General features: G+C 43.4%; 1 protein-coding gene across 2 annotated transcripts in view; it reads left to right on the top strand.

Annotated features, from left to right (window-relative positions):
- Window positions 1-71: 71 nt before the first annotated feature.
- Window positions 72-20,083, top strand: part of dnaaf9 (dynein axonemal assembly factor 9) — a 22,677-nt gene continuing 2,665 nt past the window's right edge. The window contains exons 1-37 of one of the 2 annotated variants that reach the window (XM_070979002.1): window positions 72-237; window positions 935-1,014; window positions 1,162-1,287; window positions 1,384-1,508; window positions 2,046-2,142; window positions 2,342-2,448; window positions 2,535-2,612; window positions 2,804-2,905; window positions 3,460-3,515; window positions 3,619-3,754; window positions 4,188-4,269; window positions 4,919-4,955; window positions 5,064-5,148; window positions 5,234-5,310; window positions 5,420-5,464; window positions 5,566-5,611; window positions 5,707-5,818; window positions 6,073-6,143; window positions 6,292-6,339; window positions 6,440-6,530; window positions 6,781-6,884; window positions 7,026-7,169; window positions 7,527-7,612; window positions 7,973-8,074; window positions 8,778-8,895; window positions 9,007-9,095; window positions 9,216-9,344; window positions 9,688-9,813; window positions 12,328-12,365; window positions 13,549-13,684; window positions 13,929-14,015; window positions 14,747-14,853; window positions 15,142-15,216; window positions 15,989-16,176; window positions 16,961-17,026; window positions 17,381-17,474; window positions 17,758-20,083. The exon at window positions 17,758-20,083 is cut by the window's right edge and continues 2,665 nt beyond it. In XM_070979002.1, the coding sequence (XP_070835103.1) occupies window positions 182-237; window positions 935-1,014; window positions 1,162-1,287; window positions 1,384-1,508; window positions 2,046-2,142; window positions 2,342-2,448; window positions 2,535-2,612; window positions 2,804-2,905; window positions 3,460-3,515; window positions 3,619-3,754; window positions 4,188-4,269; window positions 4,919-4,955; window positions 5,064-5,148; window positions 5,234-5,310; window positions 5,420-5,464; window positions 5,566-5,611; window positions 5,707-5,818; window positions 6,073-6,143; window positions 6,292-6,339; window positions 6,440-6,530; window positions 6,781-6,884; window positions 7,026-7,169; window positions 7,527-7,612; window positions 7,973-8,074; window positions 8,778-8,895; window positions 9,007-9,095; window positions 9,216-9,344; window positions 9,688-9,813; window positions 12,328-12,365; window positions 13,549-13,684; window positions 13,929-14,015; window positions 14,747-14,853; window positions 15,142-15,216; window positions 15,989-16,176; window positions 16,961-17,026; window positions 17,381-17,474; window positions 17,758-17,864 (3,453 nt within the window). In that variant the 5' untranslated portion in view covers window positions 72-181 and the 3' untranslated portion in view covers window positions 17,865-20,083. Of the gene's footprint in view, window positions 238-934; window positions 1,015-1,161; window positions 1,288-1,383; window positions 1,509-2,045; window positions 2,143-2,341; window positions 2,449-2,534; window positions 2,613-2,803; window positions 2,906-3,459; window positions 3,516-3,618; window positions 3,755-4,187; window positions 4,270-4,918; window positions 4,956-5,063; window positions 5,149-5,233; window positions 5,311-5,419; window positions 5,465-5,565; window positions 5,612-5,706; window positions 5,819-6,072; window positions 6,144-6,291; window positions 6,340-6,436; window positions 6,531-6,780; window positions 6,885-7,025; window positions 7,170-7,526; window positions 7,613-7,972; window positions 8,075-8,777; window positions 8,896-9,006; window positions 9,096-9,215; window positions 9,345-9,687; window positions 9,814-12,327; window positions 12,366-13,548; window positions 13,685-13,928; window positions 14,016-14,746; window positions 14,854-15,141; window positions 15,217-15,988; window positions 16,177-16,960; window positions 17,027-17,380; window positions 17,475-17,757 lie in introns of both variants that reach the window. The other variant, XM_070979001.1, reaches the window with a different exon arrangement.

Below are 20,083 nucleotides of genomic sequence, written 5' to 3'. Positions count from 1 at the left end.
TTTCCAAAACATCATAGTGATATTTTCGACGCCCCTCAATATCAAATGGTTCGCTCCGTTGCTATGCTATCTTGTGTAGACATTCTCCAGGGTGATGGAGAAGATGTAGTTGTTCGGCCTGAAAATACACAACGTTATTCGGTTTAAAACGTAAATCACGTGAGCCGTGACAACAATTACAATGGCCGGTATCAGGAGAGTAAACGGAAAATTATCGGGAATCAACCCAGCTGTCAGGTAGCGTCAATATCCAATTGTGTTTATAGACAACAGCGAGCCTGTCAAGCTAACGTGGCTAACGTTAGCGCGAGCCGCTGTCCGTTATTTGTCGCCGTTCTGAGAGCAGTTAACGTTAATTAACGGTACCGTTAACAGTAATGCTAATATTAGCGAGGTGTCTGGCCAGTTTTAGGTTACACCGCCAGTGTTAATTCACCAGCCGAGCCACATAATTATATGTCTTAAAACGTTAACACCTATTCCAAGAAAGTCCCCGCACATCAGTCAATATTGTTTTTGTGGCCATTACTGAAGCTAATGTTAGCTAATGCTTAATGAATAATGAAGGATGTGTGGAAAGAACTGCCCAAAAGCAAACAAAAATTAAAATTGCAGCACTAGTGAAGGATTGAGATAGTTTATATTTATCATATGCCTAATTATCTTATAATTTACTGACTATTTTGAACTGCTGGAACAATGTCATAATTGTAAAATTGCATTTATTATGAGAAAAATTGTCGTAGAAATGTGTTGCAGTCATAACATGTTTAGCTTAAGCTATCTGATTGCTGTGAGTGACCTTTAGGACAATGATCTCTGCTGTCATGTTTTTCTCAGACATTTTTCTAAATAGTTTTAGCGGATTCACTCCCACTGCTGAACTTTTAAAGATTATAACTGCATAGTTTATACTTTTTATTGGGTTTTTCAGTTGCTGCCGCCTGCGTCAGGTTCAGGCTCTGCTCTGTGAGGGTGCTGCTGCCACTCCTGATGGCATCCTGTGCTCTCTCGGTATGTTAAGTTGAAAAGTTTGTTATCTTTAAGCTTTCATTTCATTATGTGGCCTAGTTTACTGCGCTGCTCTGCACTGTTTACTAAGGCTAGGGGAAGTTAATAAAACAGAGAGCAGATATTAATGCCATTTTATGCGTATTTCAGGAATTGACAGCAGATATAATGAGGGGTGCACTGAGCTGGCGAAATACCTTTTCTATGGACTATATGGACGAAATCAGCTGAATCTGGAACATGTCCTTGAGGAGTTTCCAGAAGAAATGCTGGATGGTGAGTTTTTACAAGTGTTCTTCACAAGATTTTAATCATATTTTTGTGCCTGCTTTCGTTTTTATCTATTCTGACACATTACCTTGTGCTTTACAGATGTGATCCTGCTGATCAAGGCGGAGTGTGTTCATCTGTACTGCAACCCAATGAACTACAGCTACCTCCTGCCCTATGTGTCCCACTGGAGGAACCTGCATCTCTACTGCATGACGGAGGCAGAGGTTAAAAGCTTACTTCCTCCCCTACAGGCCTATCATTCCTGTTAATTACCGTTCCTGTATGGTTACGATAAACGTAGGAGCCTTATCAAGAATCTTTAGACGTATTGACTTTCCACCCGGCTGCAGTTTTCACCCTTGCAGGTAACTGTTAAACACTTTCAGACAAGACAGGTTTATTTGTGTTGCACCTTTCAAAAACAAGGAAATTCAAGTTTAAGTGCTGTGCATTAAACAGAAGGTCATTTGTCTGTTAGATAGTGTGTTCAAGTGCAGCCTGTCCACAGTGGCTGTGCAGGGAAAGCAGCACATTAATTTAAATCAGTGTGTTCTGGTTTTTATCAGCGCACCTGCAGTCTGTGCACAGGTGACTGGGCCTCTTTACAACTGCCAGTTGGCTCACATTGTTTCAAAAACTCAGATATCAAACTGATGATCGGCCTGTTTCAATGCTGAAAATAACCCTTTGTGGCTGTGTTTGTAATAGTTTGTCCTTTTCTAAATTGTCAACCCTTGTTATTTTCCCACCTCCACTCACAGTATGAAGATGAGGAAGCAGCAGAGGAATTCAAAATCTCCAGTTTTGTCACGATGGTGCAGGACTGCTATCGCATCGGAGTACCTTACAGCTCCCAGGGTACGTATCATCACGTCTTAATCTCCACATTCGTTCACTACACATGTTAAAGAGATAGAGAAACGTGTTCACACACTAATATGACGTTCCATCCCAGTAAGCCAGAATAAAATGTACTTTTGCTACTTGACAGCATGTACTTACTGTGTAATTACACCAACAACACAAGTAATTATACCTGCAATACTGTTACTTTTAGGACACATCCAGAGGTTTGATATGTTTATGGTGGAGAAGTGGCCCCTAATTCAAGCATTTGCCCTGGAAGGCATTGGTGGAGGAAGCTTTTTTACCATGAAATACAAGGTACCCAGAAATTAAGAAAAAAGTGAAATATAGTTCAGATAAAAGTATGCATAGCACTACATTGTGTTTGTCCATTGCTTTCCCAGCTGATGGACATGAGCGAGAAGCTGTGGCAGGTTTACAACAGGCTTGACCCGGTGTCCCTGGATAGTGTCTTCACAGAGGTGAAATACTGAGTTTCTTCTTTCATCAGCTGGTCTGACTTTGATCCGATTCTGTTGGGTTTAACTGCAAAGCTTACCTTCTTCTAAAATGTCCATGTCCAGAACATACGTGGTAGTTATTAAGAGTACTCAGTAATGACCACTCAGTGTGATATATACTCTAACCATGGTGTTGTTTGGTGGTCTTTCAGGACTTGGTTAACTTTGAGAAACAGTGGAGTGGCTTTTTCTCCAGCATGGACCTGGAGAGCCACCTCTCCATCTTGGAGCTGTCTGAAGCACAGGCAGGAGAGGTATGTTTATTCCACATATTCCTCCAAAAAACAAAACAATCTCTGGAGAGCAGTTTGCTGCCTTTCAACAGAACCTGTTGTATTTTATGTTATCCCTTTTTTAGGTCAAAGTTCTCTGTAGATTTGTCATTTGTTTTAAAACAGCTGTGAAAATACAGTGAAGCATGAGAAGAGTGCATGACAGGATTATGTGTAAAGTATGATCAAGAATAGTATTAAAAGAAGTGCATGATCATGCTTGAAGTAGTCTCGTGCTTCCTCTTTCCTCCTGCACTTCATTTATTAGTCGTGGGGTTTAAGTCAGCATGGATGCGCCATCATCAGAGTTTTATCGTACACTTCCTCCCCCTCCAAATTGAACATGGTCTTGCAAACAGAGATGGAGTGTAGGAAGGAGATCAAGTCAGCATCTGTTTAAACGACTACTTGTGCATCTGCGGTAAACTTTATGTAGTTTACAAGAAGTGGAGAGAGTGTTTTCAGGAGGCATTGTTCAGTGTCTGGTTAGTCTTCAGCAAAGTGTCCTCATAAAGTGTGTTCTCATTAATCCACAGGCCTTCCGCACGTATTACTCTCATGGACTGATCTCAAGCAACATCACAGATAAAAGGTTTTCTTCATATTCAGCAGTGTTTGAATACTGAAATTATCTTAATCTGTAGTCTTGTATGGAAACACATACTGTCGCTTGATCGAATGTTTGTTTGTTTCAGTAAAAGTCAGCAGCCCTTTGTGCTGTTTGGGAAGCATTCCTCCTCAGAGGATTTGGAGAATTATTCCTTCAACTTTCCCTCAGAGAGTCATCAGGTCCGCAACACAGGCCCCCGAGGTTCAGCAGCCAAACACATGGTGAGAAGTCTGAAATAAAAATAACAGTGTGATGTGAAAAGAAGACTTAGCTGAGCCGCTTACAGCACTGTAGGCTTTCTGTTAATGACTGGGACCTACCACTGTGAAACTGTGCAGCGTTTCATGTGGCATTAATGTTATTTTTCCTTTGTTTGTACGCAATATTTCATAAATCACACTGCTCAAGTTTAAGAGCAGAAGCGGCCTACAGCACCACCTGGTGAAGTAACGCGGTATAACCAGTGATGTGCAGAGCAGCTTTTTCATAAATCATCTTTGACATGTTGTACCAGGAAGCTTGACGGCTGATTCAGAGTCTCCTGTAAATATGAGATTCAGGTCACTTCGCACCACTTTTGTCTGTGTCCTTTGTGAAGTGGGAACACGCCGTGAATGCAATTTTCAAAAGAAACACTTTTTTTTTGTCCTTCAGATTCTGCAGTGTGTGGCTCCCAAAGGACCTCTAGCCTGCTCGCGAACCTATTTTTTTGGGACCACCCACACTCCATACCTTGGTGAGGTTTTACTCTATATCTTCTGCTTCATATTTATGCATGTATGAAGGTTCTTAATGTATTTTACTTTATTGTGCTCAGCATCATGTTTCAGTGGAAACCCAGCTGCAGAGCATAGTTTGTTAACCCAGGGGTTACAGTGGTACTGACTAACCCTCCATCAGAGGTGCTGCTCTGATATGTTGCTATAAATGGACGGTCCAGAGAGGGATTAACTGAACTGGGTTTAAGTGTAATATAAGAAGCCCTTATTTGTACTGGGGTTGGGTGGTTTGAAGGTGTATACTGGGCGATGGTAGAAATGTGTCCACTGGTGGAGATTTGGCAATGCTGTTTCCACCACAGGAGCTGTCCCTTAAGCTGTATTTACATTTACAGTATATGCAACCGAGTGGCCGTGATGATGATGCTGTAGGAAGCACAGCTGCTTAGGACTCTTTGCTGCTTGCCTCTTTATTGTTTTCTACTCGTTTTCTGCGTCCAAATACATGTATTATTGATAACAATGCAAAAATTATGCATGAGTCCGAGTTACTGTACCGTGATGTTACACATGATATAAAATGACATATCCTGTGGTGGAAGATTTTGGCCCTTATTTGTACTGTCAGTGTACAATCTGTTTACACTCGCTGTGTTTCACCCACAGGGAATCAAAACACCGAGCAGAAGAAAACAGAAGTCTTGTAAGTGATTTAATTTTGGATTTCATGATTAATACGTTCCCTCTAAGCTACTGTAACTGCCGTTGTAAAATGTTAAAGAATGTCTGTTTTTCTGTGTTTGTTTTTCAGACTTTTGTCACAGATTTATTCCGCTGCTGTTCAAGCAGTCCTTTCAGGAATTAAATGCTACTCCTGTACCACCAGCGCTACCAAGGTAAGAAGAGAAGCAGCATCTGTTTTAACGTTCATATCGCAGCGTGCATGTGTAGGTGGTCATTAATACATACGTACCGTTGCAGGCTAAGGATGTGGCAGAAAACACCTTTCTCGTGGCTTTGGACTCAGTGAATTTAAGTCAGTACCGCAGTTCTCTCAGGTACTCACTGATTTGAGTTTTTTCCGCTGTCGTCCACTGAGTCTTTCATCCAAGCATGAAATGAAATGGACTCTTAGAACTGGATTGATTCTGTGTTTTCTCTCCTCAGGTCCAAATGTGAATTCAGCATTCAGGCAGTAAACAAGCAAGGAAGGTGAGCTAGCTAATTTTCATTGTGTTATTTGAAAAATATACACTCAAGTGGTGTTTCCTCAAACCTTTCAGGCCTAAAGAGACGTTTTTTTTTATTTTCAGGATCATTCCTCTGACTGATGAAGAAAGCCGTTACGTCGTAAAAACAGTACGTCAGAGAAGAATATTACTTCTTTGATTGACCAAAGGATGCAGTGAAGTTTACCTTTTTTTCCATCTTGACTAATTGTGCTTTTTTTAAAGGCCTCGATGACTGTCCATGATATCCCAGACCTGCAGTGGGACGGAGGAGACCTGGGCTCAGTGGTCTTCTCTGAATCCTTCTTGGAGTCCAGCATCAACATTCAACAGAAAGGTACAGTATTGATTAGATTAAGTCTAACTAGAATAGATTGCTGATTGATTCCATGAAGGAAATTAGATTTACATAATGATCAGGACAAAGCCTCAGTCACCGTTAACAGGAAAGTAATTTCGAAACAACAGAGCCCTCGTCTCCTCGTTTCCTGCCCTGCCAGTCATATTTGTGATTCATCTTGTCGTGTTTGTCTTTCTCTGTCTTATTTGTCATTGCTTTGTTTCAAAGAAAGCCTGTTTTTTCTCCTGCAGATGGCACTGTGTCCTCCGACAGCTGCTACACAATCCTGACTACAACTGTGCCTCGCTACGCGTGCTGGCTGGTATGTGCAGGCCTGAAGTTAGTTATTTACTCTAGATTTCTTTTGCAGTTTAAGTTTAGTAAAACATGAATATTCATAAAAACATCTTAAGTTTAAGGACTAAACTGTTACTTGATAAAACAAAGTTTTATGGTCTTGTTGTTTTTAGATGGAATCTGATGTCAAGCAGTCTGAGCAAGCCCAGCATCTCGCGAAGGTAACGTCAGAGGCTTCATGGATGCACTGCAGTGGATGAATACATGATTGTGAATGTGTGAGCCTGTGGCCTCCTCACTGACAGTCTGTGTCTTCAGCAGAAAGAGGAAGGCACTTGTTTGGGGACTGCTCTGACTGTAGCAGATGCTGCGTATGTGTCCTCCAGCAGCCAGCTCTCCACACATGAAGAAGGTGACAGCAACATTTCCATCGTGCAGTATTCAGTAACTTACAATTAGTGTGGCTGCAGTTAGATTTCTAACTTAGCCTGGAATGAATGATCAGCGTCTCACCACCCTGTGAATAAGACTGTTGTTACACGTCAGTCTTATTGAGTTACACTGTTTTATCTCTATCTAAATATGACAATACCTTTACAAGTTATTCTTTCATCAGCTGTATTCTGCATCATTTTTAACATTTCTTCAAATGTTTATCTTAGGGAAAATAATCTTCTTCTCTGAGGGACTCCTGTTCATCCACTCTCAGTATGGAAGCATAACCCTGTCCAAGGATCACATCCGCACCATCAAGTTTTATGATCCGGTATGTACATGTGACGCCTTGCTTTGCTGTCACTGAGTACATAAATGAGTTTTAAAAGATCATTCTTGCCTCCCTACAAACTACGGTAAAACATATGATATGAATCCATACGCAGTACCGACTTCTGTCTGTTTTTACCAGAACTCCAGCGCCGTGGCGTCTCTCTTCGTGGAGTATGAGAGCAGCCTGCTCCCACACCTTCCGTTCCCTCTCCACAGCCCCGACCAGCGCCTGGTCTTCGCTCTTCAGCCCAGGTCTAAGAGCCACAGGGCCTTCTATTCCAAGGTAAGAGCAGGGCCTGCTGACAGGGTTTGAGACCCTCTGAGTGCGGCTGATTCACACTCACAGTCTCTCATCATGATTATATAACACAGATCTTTAAGATTTATTTATAGCTGTGGTAAACATAGTTAATAGTATAATAATTATTGCAGCATTATCACTATGTATATTAGTACATAGTTGTACACAGTCATTTCCCAAAAAATATATGTTGTAGGACTCAATATGTGTGGTTTGTAGGATTTTTGTGTTGGTTCATGGTTCATTATCAAACAAAGTAGATAAATGAAAAATGTCTTAAACCTACGTCTTCTTCATCTCATTGAAGATACATATGAACCTTTTCTCTCTTGGTTTCAGGTTTTGTCAGTGTGGCAAAGCGCTGAATCTGGGCTCACTCTGCAGTTGGTGGACCACGAGCACCTGACCTCAAACCAGAAAAACATGTAAGATATCTTCATCTCCTCTACGGCCGAAGATCTGCTGTCTGTGTGCGGGATTCAGCTTCGATTGTTTGGCCTTTGAAGTATCAAAGACACTTTCATTGAATGTCTGTGATCTTATTTGATCAAATAAGATCAGTTAAAAGCACAAGTGTTTGATAAATGAGGGCACAATTCTTCCATTTGAAAACTCATCTGAATATGTTTTACCAGTCCCCTCTCCCACCATGCCCACAGATGTATTATAAGCTATCTGACACTCCATTCTTAACGAGTCTAGTGTAAGTCTGTTAAATAACGCAGCAGTCTTTAGATGTTATATAAGGTTGGTAATTAAGGTTAGCTCTGACTTTCTCCTCTCAGGCACAGCAGACTCCAGAAGCTGCACGACAGTCAGGAGCCACCAGTGGCCAAACGCAGAGGCAGCCTGAAGACTTCACACTCCCAGCTGCCAGAGCAGGACATGTTAGTACACACTCAGGTCACTCAGGGTGCTTCGTAAATGGACCAAACAAGCAATAAAAACTGATGCTAGGTATCGCTTAATCGTGGTATGACTTCCCAGAATAGCATTCAGGCCTGTGTTTCATGACAGAGGGCATTCATCAGTGGTGACCATCCACACTTGGGCGGTCTTTAAGATAATGCAGCTTCAAGATAAACAGCGCACACACATTTTCTTTCCTGCCATTATACCTGAAACACATGCAAGCGTAACTCAGCACCTTTTGGCAGCTTCTTGGTCTTCCCAAATCTGCCCTAAAACTGTCTCATCAACCTGCTTTGATGAGACATTCAGCTGTGTTGAACATTTGTACCCAAATTAAACATGCTGTACAGTGCTCATGAAAACGAGTTGCTCTCTTTCACACAGCTGCATTATCAGTCTCATTTGTGCTTTGTTCCAGTTAGAGATAAAAAAAAAACTTTCTGTGTGAAATTTTGTGCTTTTGTATGAATGTCTACTGCAACAAATGGAGCAAATGCACGCAACAAGAATTCAAGATGCAACTGGTGGAAGGAAATAGAATTAATTATTATTATGGCACACTGGCACTTTTGTCCATTGCCTTATATTCTTAGTGCCAAAATGCTTTTTTATCTGGTCATTCCAGTGAGTTGTGACCACATTTCTGCTTACTGATTGTTGTATTCTGGTCTGTGCCAGGTTTCTTCAGCACTTTGCTTTGAGTAGTATTGGTCAGGAGCCCATTCTGTATGACCACCTGGGGGCGCTCTTCCCCTCTGCAGAGCTGAGGAATCCATCCAGCAGTCAGGGAGACAAGGTGAGTGTATTGACCGAAGTGCGGTGGAAAGTCCTCCTTTGAAAACTGTAGACAGGAACAAAGTAGCTGATACTATTTTCATCTGATGTGGGCTTTTTAATGTGTTGAAAGGTTGTCATTACCATCATCAGTGGATTACCAGGAAGCCATAAGAAGAGACTCTGCAACTTCCTGGTCCAGTTGAACAAAGAGCGTGAGAGGTGAGAGATTTAATTGTTTGTTTTTGTTCATATTTTTAATCTTCCACATGCTGCAGTTATCTAATAATAATAATGAACACAGACAAAAATAATACAGTTTGATTTTTGCTTCATCTGTAGGTGGGTGGTATACAACCCTGACAGCTGTGACAGCTTCTCAGCTTCTCACCTGCAGCTGTATTTGTCCAGCTTCCTGGAGAGCCAGAGAGGCCCAGGAGGCAAACCCCGTCTGTTGGTGCTCTCTCCAGGGTAAGAAAGCCCGCTGATCAGTTGGATACAGATGGGAGCCGAGAAGTCAGGACCGATCCAGCAGAGCAGAGCCGAGCTAAATGGAAGCATTTTGTCCCAAAAATACGACACTGTGAAAATAATGTTATCTGATGTTCATCATTGGTGCCCCGAATGCTAATAATTTCACCCGAGGACATAAAACAGATCTTGGCCTCTGTGCCTTCGCAGCATGTTGGTCTATTCAAACCTAACAATAGCAGACAGTATTTGAAGAAACTAGAAAAAGAAAAGACAGAATTAATTCACTGCTCTTCTTCAGTATAATGACTTATTCACTTGTAAATGTTCCTTCGTTGTACAGATACACAGATGTTCTGGATGTGGTCCAGGCTGTGCTTTTCCACCCTGACCCAGTTGTCCAAGCATGTTTCACCGTCGGCGCTGTAACCGCTTGTGTGGATCCCCTCGCCTCCTGTATGGAGCACAGGTGATATTTCTTGCTCCAGTAAACCAGTTCTCAACTCTGCTGCCATTAAAAGGAAACGAACCAAACAAGCTTCGGCTGCCGTAAAGAAATGTACATTAAATCAATTCATGTCCGTTAATGTCAATCTACTCCTGAGAGCTGCCCTTGAACAAACCCGGCAGTGTCTTGCTGAAGTAGACTGATCACATTTCCAAACATTGCTTTCATACACTAGAAACTCGGTGAAGAGTGACAGATGGAGAGCTAACAAAGACATTAGTGTGCAATCCAAGGTGTCTCATTGTACGTACAGCATGTGGTTTGCTTGGTTAAGACAAAAACTGCTAAAATCAAATCACTCTCAAGTGACGTCGTCTGAACTTCAGTGTAAGATGATGATAATATACTCAATAAAAAGACGAGTTATTAGATCCCGTTCTGATCCAAAGACCAATTTAGTGTCTCAACTGAGCAGCACCTGTTGTGCCGGTGTTTTTATCAGATTCCCAGTGACTGGACATTATGTGTATAAAGTTTGTATTAAACGCATCTGACAGAACACTTCACCAAAACTCTGTCCAATGAGTTGAAAAAACTCTGTGAAACGTGGCTCAGAAAAGTTTGCAGCTTTCTCCAGAGAGCTTCAGCTCAGTCAACCAGGATTCGCAGCAGTTACAATGGAATTGGTGACCCAGTTTCAGACTACTCAAATCGCTCCTGCAGCACAATCTGCTTTGCTGCTATCTGTCTGCGTGCTCAGTATGTTCCAAAAACATACATTTTTACCAAATAGCTTCTGTTTTTTCCGAGCGCAGGTGGCTGCTTTTTGGGTTTGTCTTCATTGTCAATAAATGTAGTCGCATGCAACAGAGGCAAGCAGCTAGCAGCAGATGTTAGCTATTTATTTAGCCATATTTTGACTGAATTTTAAAGAGGTTAGAAAAGCTAAAACAAACCAAAGACGTAACCTGAAATTCAAGTTGGGGGTTTCATGCAGTTATATTCTCAAGTAACATATGGACAGACCAGATGATGACAGACGGGGCCAGAATGTTGATAAATTGCTGAAGCGCTGGAGTTTTCCAGGACGAGGTCGAGTCAGGGTCCCTTTTACAGAGAGGATCAGTCCTACATTTAATCTCACTCTCCTTTTGTTACAGGCTTTAGATGTAGCTTACGGAGCTTGTCACTGTCGGAGATTGACTGAGCTGCTCCACACAATATGACATACCACTCCGGTTAATAGGCTGTTTTCCACTGCACAGCCAAGCTGGGACGGCCTCTGATTCCTACATACAGATGAAGTCAGTCGAGAGGGTCTGGTTTTCACAGCAGCCATTGCTGCCGTCTTTCTTCATCAGAAATTGAATCGAACTGAATTGAATGACGTTATAACTAATGCCCTGATGACTCGTTGAAGTAGTAATAATTATAATAATGTGATTCTGCACAGTTCAAATATACCGGAGCATATATGCAGGATTAGGAAATCTCCCACAGTCCTTTAGAAAAGATGAATTGTTTAGTGAGCTGAACTTTAATAATGAATCTTAAATGTGTTTTGGATCCTTTGCTGTTGTGATGACTCTCCAGTAAAACTCTGGCAAGCCCCACTTGGCTCAGCAGTGGAAAAATGTGTAATAAAGAGGTTTAGTTAGCAATGTGGTTAGCACTGACTTTTCCATTTGAGGCATCTCCAACAAGCCCCCTATCACTGTCTGTTGCCATAGATTGTGTGGAGGTCTGTGGAGCTCCACTATGGTGCTAATTGGGTGTGGTTAGCCCAGCTTAGGCCTGACCTGCCTGTCAACCCACTCAGCATAGCCCTCTAATCCCCCAGGTCCACGTGGGCGAACCAGCACACCCTCCTCAGTGGAGCTCATCAGTCAGTCATGATCCATTCTTTGTGATGAATGTAGACAGTTCATTACATCAGAACAGGAAAGATAAATGCCTTTCACATTGCTGATGCCTCAGCCTGCAGGCTCCCTAAGAGCTGCAGGGGAGGGTTTGTGCTGGCTGGAGGGGGACTTGGCTCAGAACAGTTATTCAGAAAGTGGCGGATAACACTGATCGATTTGAAAACTCAGGATAAATTATGTTAAGATTAAATGAGATTACAGAAAGCTTTTACATTGGTCGCTTGCCAGTCATAGTCATGATGTCACCCCATGAAAAAAGCCTCAAGATTGATAACCAGGGTGCTAGCCAAGGGCTGTAACATGGAATTAGCCTGTTTATTGCTGTAGAACTTTGGCAAGCGCCCATTAGTCATAAATAGAGTTATTGTTAGTGATGATATTGTGGAGCAAGACATGGGTTAAAATAAAGAGCACTGTCAACTAAATAGATTAAAGCACAGCTCTTGTTTTTGTGTCTTTCAGGTACAGACATCCTGTTTTCAATGTATCTCTCCAAAGTGCAGCAGTGACCCTCTCAGTCAAACTGCATTTGCATTTGACTGATGTCTCACTACGTATACTGTATATTTAACATTTCATTTGACGTCCTTCTGTCTCTTGTCTGTTTCTTCAGGTTTGCTTTCCCTAAGCTGTTGGAGCAGTGCAGCCAAGGTAAGTTCTGCACTGTTCTACCCACCGTTTCCCAACAAAATACATCAAGGATAAAGTTTCTCTATGGAGTACCGACGAAACACCTTATTGATATTCATTGATATTGATTTTCAGAAGTGTAATGCTGTTTTGGAAGCTGTTCAGCATAGCCATTCCAAGCATGCTGTCAGGTTGTACAATATAACCATTAAAGGTCAAAAAATGTGCGATGTTTGTCAAACTGAGTCGGAGGAGAAGTGCGATGCAGTAAAAAAGTACTCATATTCAGTTCAGCTCGTAACAGTCGAGTGAAGCCGTACTTTAGAGATCCAAGTGAAGAAATAATGTGTTGACATGCTTTGTTGTTAGCTTTTTTTAATCACTCACCAGCAGAACTGTCCTCCATCTTTGTAAACTTGGAACTTATTATCAACATATTGGACAGTCAGTTATGGGACACATAAGGAAAATGTGAAAGGAGGGCGGTGGAGGACCTTAGCGCTCTGGATGGAAGACATAATGAAAGAAAGTCTCTGATGTAGGGAGGAGCATGGTCCTTTAAAGTAAAAGAATCAACTCTGAAAGGTACAGCGAGCCAGTCTGAAGCTTGGCTTTTTAAGTCAGCTGGTAAAAAGGGAACTACAATGTTCAGCTGGTAAGAAAAGTGTGAGGGACCTTAACGATGTCAATGAACGACATCATTGAAACAGCTCCGTTTGTGTTGTTAGAGGTTTTACATGGAGTCTAAAGGGCCAGCCCACGATTGGTTCAGCACCACATCGTAACAAGCATCACTTCAAGATGAGAGCACACAGTTCAAATTCCGTCCTGTATTGTGAAGATTTTATTAGAGTTTACTGCCATCATCCGTGACATCTTTGTTACTGGAACCAGAAAAATCCCAGTGTGGTTAGTGGGGAGGAAGTGTGGCTGGGTGGAGCTGAGAAGGAATGAGAAAGCGCCACAGTTTAATCTGTCACAGAATGACTTTTTATGCCTTTTATATCTTACCAATCGTTCTGAAGGAATCAGAATGTCAATTTCCATAAAAATTTCCACAGCAGCCATAATGCCGGTAAATCAAGCCCAGTGTAAAATGTGGTATTTCTGCAGCGGCCTCACACATGTGCTTTTGTATTTTCAGGAAAGTGAGCCAGTTTTTCCTGGAATTCATATTCCTTTTCTGCGTCTGGTTTTATGTCAGGTATTGTGAGTACAGTGGTGTTCACCGGGCTGACAGCAGAGCAGAAGCACCCTCTCATGCAGCATGTTCAGCAGTTGGTACGCTCTGCCAACCCCACTGCAGCCTTCATACTGGCAGAGAGAGGAGCTGTCACCAGGTAGGCGCCCACAGAATTGTGATCAATGCTGCAAACAGTCATTTAACTGCTTTTATCTTTGCCTAAAATGCCCACTCCATTCTGCATTTTGTTCAGCTTTTGGAGTCTGTGTCTGAATCTGATGGTTCAGAGCGCCGCCCAGTTAGCACAGTGACGTGTCGCCAGCGTTTCCCAAAGCATTCTGTATTAAAGCATATTTAATGTTTTTGTTTGTGTTGTTTTTTTCTTTCTTTTTATTTATTAGGAATGAAGACGTGAATCTGATATTTTCTGAATGCAGCTTCAATGAGCCACAGATGCTGAGAGCACGTTATATCCTCTACCCTGGATGGTAAGACCCTCATCCTGTGTTTCACTGTTTACTAGATGGGATGTGACCCCCGTGTGTCCTTCTGTGTCCACACTCAACCTTTTGGCCACTGAGTGACAGACTGGCATTGATTCCTGCCTCGGTCTTCCTCTGTCCCTCCTTCCCTGCGGTTTAATTGCCACTCGGCTGCAGCGGTGGGGGTATCGGCCGCTGATTGCTGTAAAGCCCCTCAGGCCATCTTGTGTCCTATCGCCAGCTGCCTCCTGGCAGCACAGTAACAAGCTGTTGGCCATGCAGTTTCCATGTCCACAGAGGGGTTCTCCTTCCCTTTGGACCAGGTCCAGTCAGCCTTCATGCCACAGTGGTCAGCCTAATATGAACCTCTGCTAAACCCCCCCCGTCAGATCATACGCCGGATATCTGGCCAGAGTCCGGCCCTTTTGATTTACTCATCATCAAGCTTTGCTTTGTGTGTGTGTACGTTAGTGTGTTTGAGACGCCTCTTACGCGCCCTTCACTCTTCGACCAAGAGAGGATTCTTTGTCACCTGCCGATAGGAGCATCTACATTTACAGATTTATCTTCCACTTCCACGGCGCGCCCAGCAAATCACACACGCTGGCCTCTCTCCGTGGGCAGCTGCTAGAGTAAACAACTTTCCAGCCAAAGACAAAATGTAGCACAAACATTTGGCTTGCTCTGCACTCAACTTTCTCACCATTCGTGTAATGTGCACGTGTTCTGTTTTTCAGGTGCAAAGGGCGCTTCTCGTCTGGTTCTGGGTCTGTGGTCCTCGCCCAGCACCACGTGGCTTTCAGCCGCCCCCTGGAGAGGCCTCTGTTTGTCACCCGCTGTAAAGGTGAGATGGAAAGGATTTCTCCCCCCTTTTTGACTGTTACACGTGACAGAAGCTCCAGATATGAGCTGGCAGGGGTTGAGGATGATTACATAAGCTGCCTTTCCCTCCAAATATGGAGACAACTGAAGTCTCAGAGTAATTGTTTGCTGCTGCTGTGAAATAATCTATTCCCACAGGACGACATCCCTCCAACAACTCTGCTTTTCAGGAAAATGTATATTGTTATTGTTAAGTCCTACATGTTGTTTCTCGACACTAACTGCTAAAACTCTCATCTTTTCTCTGTAGCATTCAAGTCATCACTGAGGCCAAGCCCCTGCCGAGGAAATGTCTACAACGTTTGGGGAAAAGTGCGATTTTCTGGTAGGAATTGCACATTTCATTTTTTTCAGATCAGATTTTGAATTCCAGAGAACTTGCCTTTGTTAAGCATTACTAAACAAATGTGACTTCTTTCCTTGGTAAATATTTGACCTGCATTTGCATTTCCCAGTGTTGGGAATTATTAGAGAAAAGGTTACCCTCAAGGCAGGCACGAAGCTCCTGACGGTAGGAATACTGCTCGGTTGTTGCTCTGGTGTCTGGTGCTTAGAATTCAGCTCATAGTCCACTGGTTTGGTTTCCTCCACATAGTTTTCTCACTCTTTTTTCGTTTGAAGATGGGTGTAGAGTTGTTGCATGAGGAGAGAGTGCAGGTGCCTGTGAGGAAATGTGCAGAGAGCGTGCAGATATTTGTAGAGAGCTGGGAGGATACAGAAGTGCGGAGCGAGTGTGGAGACTGCACTGTATGATCCTTATCCTTAACCCACATCCCTCTAGTGTCAAGTGTGTATCTCAGTCACTGTCTTCAGGGCAGTTTATCATTCACATCACTTTATATTTAGTCATTTTACTTTATTTCTTTGTATTTAGAGGTGTATTTGACATGTTTGTCTTGTTTTTACCACACACATGAGTGCTGAGAACCAGTGAGTGAGCCATTTTGGGAACAGAGAGGTTGTATGGATGTTAAAACATTAACACCCCACCAACACCATGTGTTGTTACCATATGAAGCCGCTGTAGCAGGTGTTACACAAGGTGTAAACTGTATGTGCGACTTGGGTGTGAGCGCCTTCATCTCTGGAATTTCCAGACTCAGACCAACTGATGGAGGTGAGCTACAACACAGTGAGCGGGAGCCTGAGCATCGTGCCAGACCAGAACACTGACCCTCTGCCCCCGGGCCCCCGAGAGACCGGCACGTCCTGCTTCCTGATCTTTGATGGTGTTGGCCTCACTGAGGATGGACTGAAGGACTGGCTCAGACTGTGCGCCAAGCAGGTATCCCTGCTGTTTTTACACCCTGACTCCATCGTTTGAGCGATCTGCAGCATGTGGCGCATTTAGGGCGTGTCCAGCTCCAATCCTGCTGGTTAAGCAGAGCACAATCTTTGTGCAAAGTGAGGGGCAAGGTGCAAAGGGGTTGTATTTAGCCTCTCAAGTAATCATAGGTTTGTGTTGGGCATAACATGAATTAAACCAATCACCGTCACCTCCCATTGCCTTAAAAAGCCAGGTGCACGTGCACCTGGTGCAGTGCTATTTAAACGAAGGTTTAAGTTAAAGAAGTGAAATAAAATGTTTTTTGCTGAGGAAATGGATCTGCTCATGTACTTTCACTTCACGCACCAGCAGATCATCTACAGGAGCAGCAGGAATTCACCAAAGCTCCCTGATGTGAAGCAGGCGTGGAAGGATCCTACTGTCTGAATAATGTGTCCTTTAAATAGCAGGAAAATACTGTGCATTGACTTTACACCACAGCGTAATCACTCTGCTGCTGCAGGATAACAATGCACCTGACTGCACCTCATTTTAAGTCTGTACGCCATTGGGTGCACAGAAGGGCGCAAGTACTTTTGCTACTTACACAACATGGGTGCTCGGCATGAAAAGGACAACTGCGTCACTCAGAGGCTAGCAATGACACCTGCGCTGTGCTGTGCACCACTTTGTGCTGCATGTAAGGTGGAGCCCTGAGAGTGAAGTGTATCTACTACGATGGGTGGCATCAGATGAGTACTATGTGAGGAAATAAACTGCTGTTTCTGTTTGGTGTTCACAGAGGCAGGCAAAGAAGCCGAGGAAGACTAAAAATACTCTTACATCACAAGAAATCAAACACATACACGTGAGTGTGTTCGTCATTATATAAGATGTCATTTTATATTTACTGGTGGTGAAGTTTTGTGCAGAGAGAACTGCATTAAAGCTTCTCAGGCATCGACTAGGAGCAGTGTTTGTATGAGCGAGGACCTGCTTTGGTAGTATTGAATTACGAGCATTCGCCCAATGCACACATGTACTTCCTGGCTGACGGTTTGATGCTTTAGCAGTAACACTGGTTTCAGAATATTTCCTTGCGTTGTTTGGCTGAGTGTTTATATGTTTTGTGACAAACAGTGAATGTGAACGTAACTTAAAACTGATGTCAGCCTTTTCAGTCAGTAAGCTTGACTGAACATGGCTATATGTTTCTGTTCAGATCACCAGGCACTTGGACCCACTACCACCAGGCTACTTCTACAATGGTTACCAGTATGTGGACATCTTTGGAGACAAAAGGAACCTCCATCCCAGTATCCTTTTCATACTGGTTCCTGTCTATGGCAGAAGCTCGACTGTATCTTAGTTTTTCCTCAGGTTTGTAAAACTATCAGCTGTTTAACATAAATGTACCTCTGTGCATACAGTTGATGTGAGTCAGTTTTAAAAATCAAACTGGATGAGGAAATGTGTTTCATTTCCAGCTGTAGATCGATCTTTCTGACCCGGACAGAGTCGTGGTGCAGCTCTGCTCGCGTCTGTGTCGTCGTCGTGTGGTGACCGTGCTGCTGTTTCCTTACATTGCTGCTCCTGCAGACATGGAGGAGTTTATTAAAGAGTACATCAGCGAGGCCAACAAAGAGATCGAGCTATTCAACCGCCAGCTGGAGCTGCAGGGACAGCCTGACCTGTTTGATCCGTGATAGAATCTGTACGTCCGCTGCCTCCATCCGTCTTCTTTAACTCTGAGGAAAGCACTGTGGGAGGGACAGGGAGGGGATGGGGTTTATGCACTGCACACTGCACAATAATGGTCAGTGTGTGTTCACACCACATGCATCTGCAGAAACCGCTGCTATCCGTTTCTGCTCTCTGTACTATGTCACTTTGTTTCCTGGTTTGGTGGCGTTAAAAGATTGGGTGCAGGTGAGCATCTAAACAGTGACAGCACCCATCAGAAGCCGTTATGTCACAGCGTGGCCGTCTGCTCACGTCCACTAACTGTTAGCACTTTGGCAAGTGAGGTATCATATTGATCGAATGAAAGTGGCAAACTGATGGGGCCACTCGTGTTAATTCAAATTACCGTAGACGAGAGATGAGATTAGCTTGCAACTGCGGACAAATCTGAAACATAACGCAACACAAGACTCCATCTTTAAACCGGTGTGATTACGCCGCTAAGCCTGCGAGCTCTGAGACTTTCACAATTGAAGGGAATTTCCAACCACACAGTCCTTCAGCTTGTGCGTTTCTGTTTATCACAGTTGGCAAATTAATGCCTCTATTTCTGGACAGGCATGGATAGCCGTGTGATTCTGGTGGGCTCCCTGGTGGGGTTTCTCAAGAATCGCTCCTCCTCTGTTGTCACCCAATCCGTGGCCCACCTGTTATCTTGTCTGCGTGCCACGCTGCAGCAGAGGGAGCGCTTGGCCATAGAGCTGTAAACATTGGACAGCCTGTTGGCTGAAGACAACTGATGAATGATGCCATTAATCACATAGCTAAACGCCTTCCCAGTGCTTTATTTTAAGACTCCTAAAGTGAATCTAATGAAAGTGCAATAAAGCAGACTTCAGTCCCTGCAGCAAAGCGTCAGAAAACAGCTGAGGCCGTCCAGAACACATTGAATCTCTGAGGTTACGTGTCGTCCTCGTAACGCACTCTCGTGTTTATTATAACGCTGCTCATTAAGAGTGAGAAACCAGGTCGACACAGGAAATGAAGCTACGCCTCACTGCAGCGGTGTGGATCACTCACTTCACCATTTTGGTCAAAGTGTTCATTTGTGGCAGATGTTATAAGTGTGAACATTCCCACGGTTTGTTTGTTTTTAGATATTTATTTTGGGTCAGTGCTTGTGGGTAGGACAAGGGGGAAAGAAATAATGTGGGAAAACCTTGATTCAGTCAAGTGTTTGGTAGGTCTGGGTACTCGTGAGTAGAGCCTTTAGTGAAAGGCTTGAGGCTTTGTGTCGGTGGTGTGATGTCGCAGAGCATCAGACTTTATGTCCTGTTTAAATTGGTAGTTCTGCTGCTGTTTGCTCTGCGATCGTGTCTCACACTGATGTTCTATGCATGTCTTCCTCTTATCGGGGTTCCTACACGGCTTCTGAATTTCTCCAACTTCAAAGAAAATGTATTCGAGGAGCTCATTTTTGTGGAAATGACCATTTTTGCTGTCATTTGTGCAGCTGCATATTTGGGTAGTTTGACACCCACTCATATTATAATCAAACAAACCAGCATTTCAAAGTAAAAGCGTCCTAAACAAGAAGAATTCAGGAGTTGAAATGTGTAGGAACCCCGCCACAGTCTCTGGAGATGTAGTGGCTTTCACTCATTATGGGGTCAGCAGTGTACAATGAGGACTCATTAACAGTCTTTGGCTCAAGGTTTGTCTTCAGTGAACTGTTTCTGACAATGGAACATTTAAATGCACATAGAGTGTGCACATACTGCTGCTGCTACACTGGTACGATACCTGACAGCAGCCTTTGTACAGTGTCCCAAAAACAGCGTCTGTGCTCAGTGAGAAGTGAGATTTTACCATGTCAGATAAGAGAGGCGTGTCTGCAGAGAGCGTCCTTTAAATTCATCATCTGATTCCTCAGCAGAGGGGGGAATGCTTGCAATCATTCCCAATTATTCAAACACTCACTGATATCAGATTCAGATATTTTTAGATCAGCGCCGTGTCCGTCTGTCCGTGCTGTCAACAGCCAGTTACAGTGAAAGAATCAGTGATTTTGTCTTCAGCTGGCAGACAAACGCAGAGCGATAACACTGTTAGCAAGTTACGTTCCCTCAGATGACCCGTGCAGATTCACATAGAGCTCAGCCCGACACTGCTGGCCCCATCCGTCCACTCAGCAGAGTCCTCTTTGATCTGAACAAGCCATAGCATGGAATGCTAGATGTGC

Source organism: Chaetodon trifascialis, chromosome 14 (assembly GCF_039877785.1).
Source record: "Chaetodon trifascialis isolate fChaTrf1 chromosome 14, fChaTrf1.hap1, whole genome shotgun sequence".
Lineage (NCBI taxonomy): Eukaryota > Metazoa > Chordata > Actinopteri > Chaetodontiformes > Chaetodontidae > Chaetodon > Chaetodon trifascialis.
Note: the sequence above shows the minus strand (reverse complement) of the source record. Positions and strands in the feature narration are given on the sequence as shown.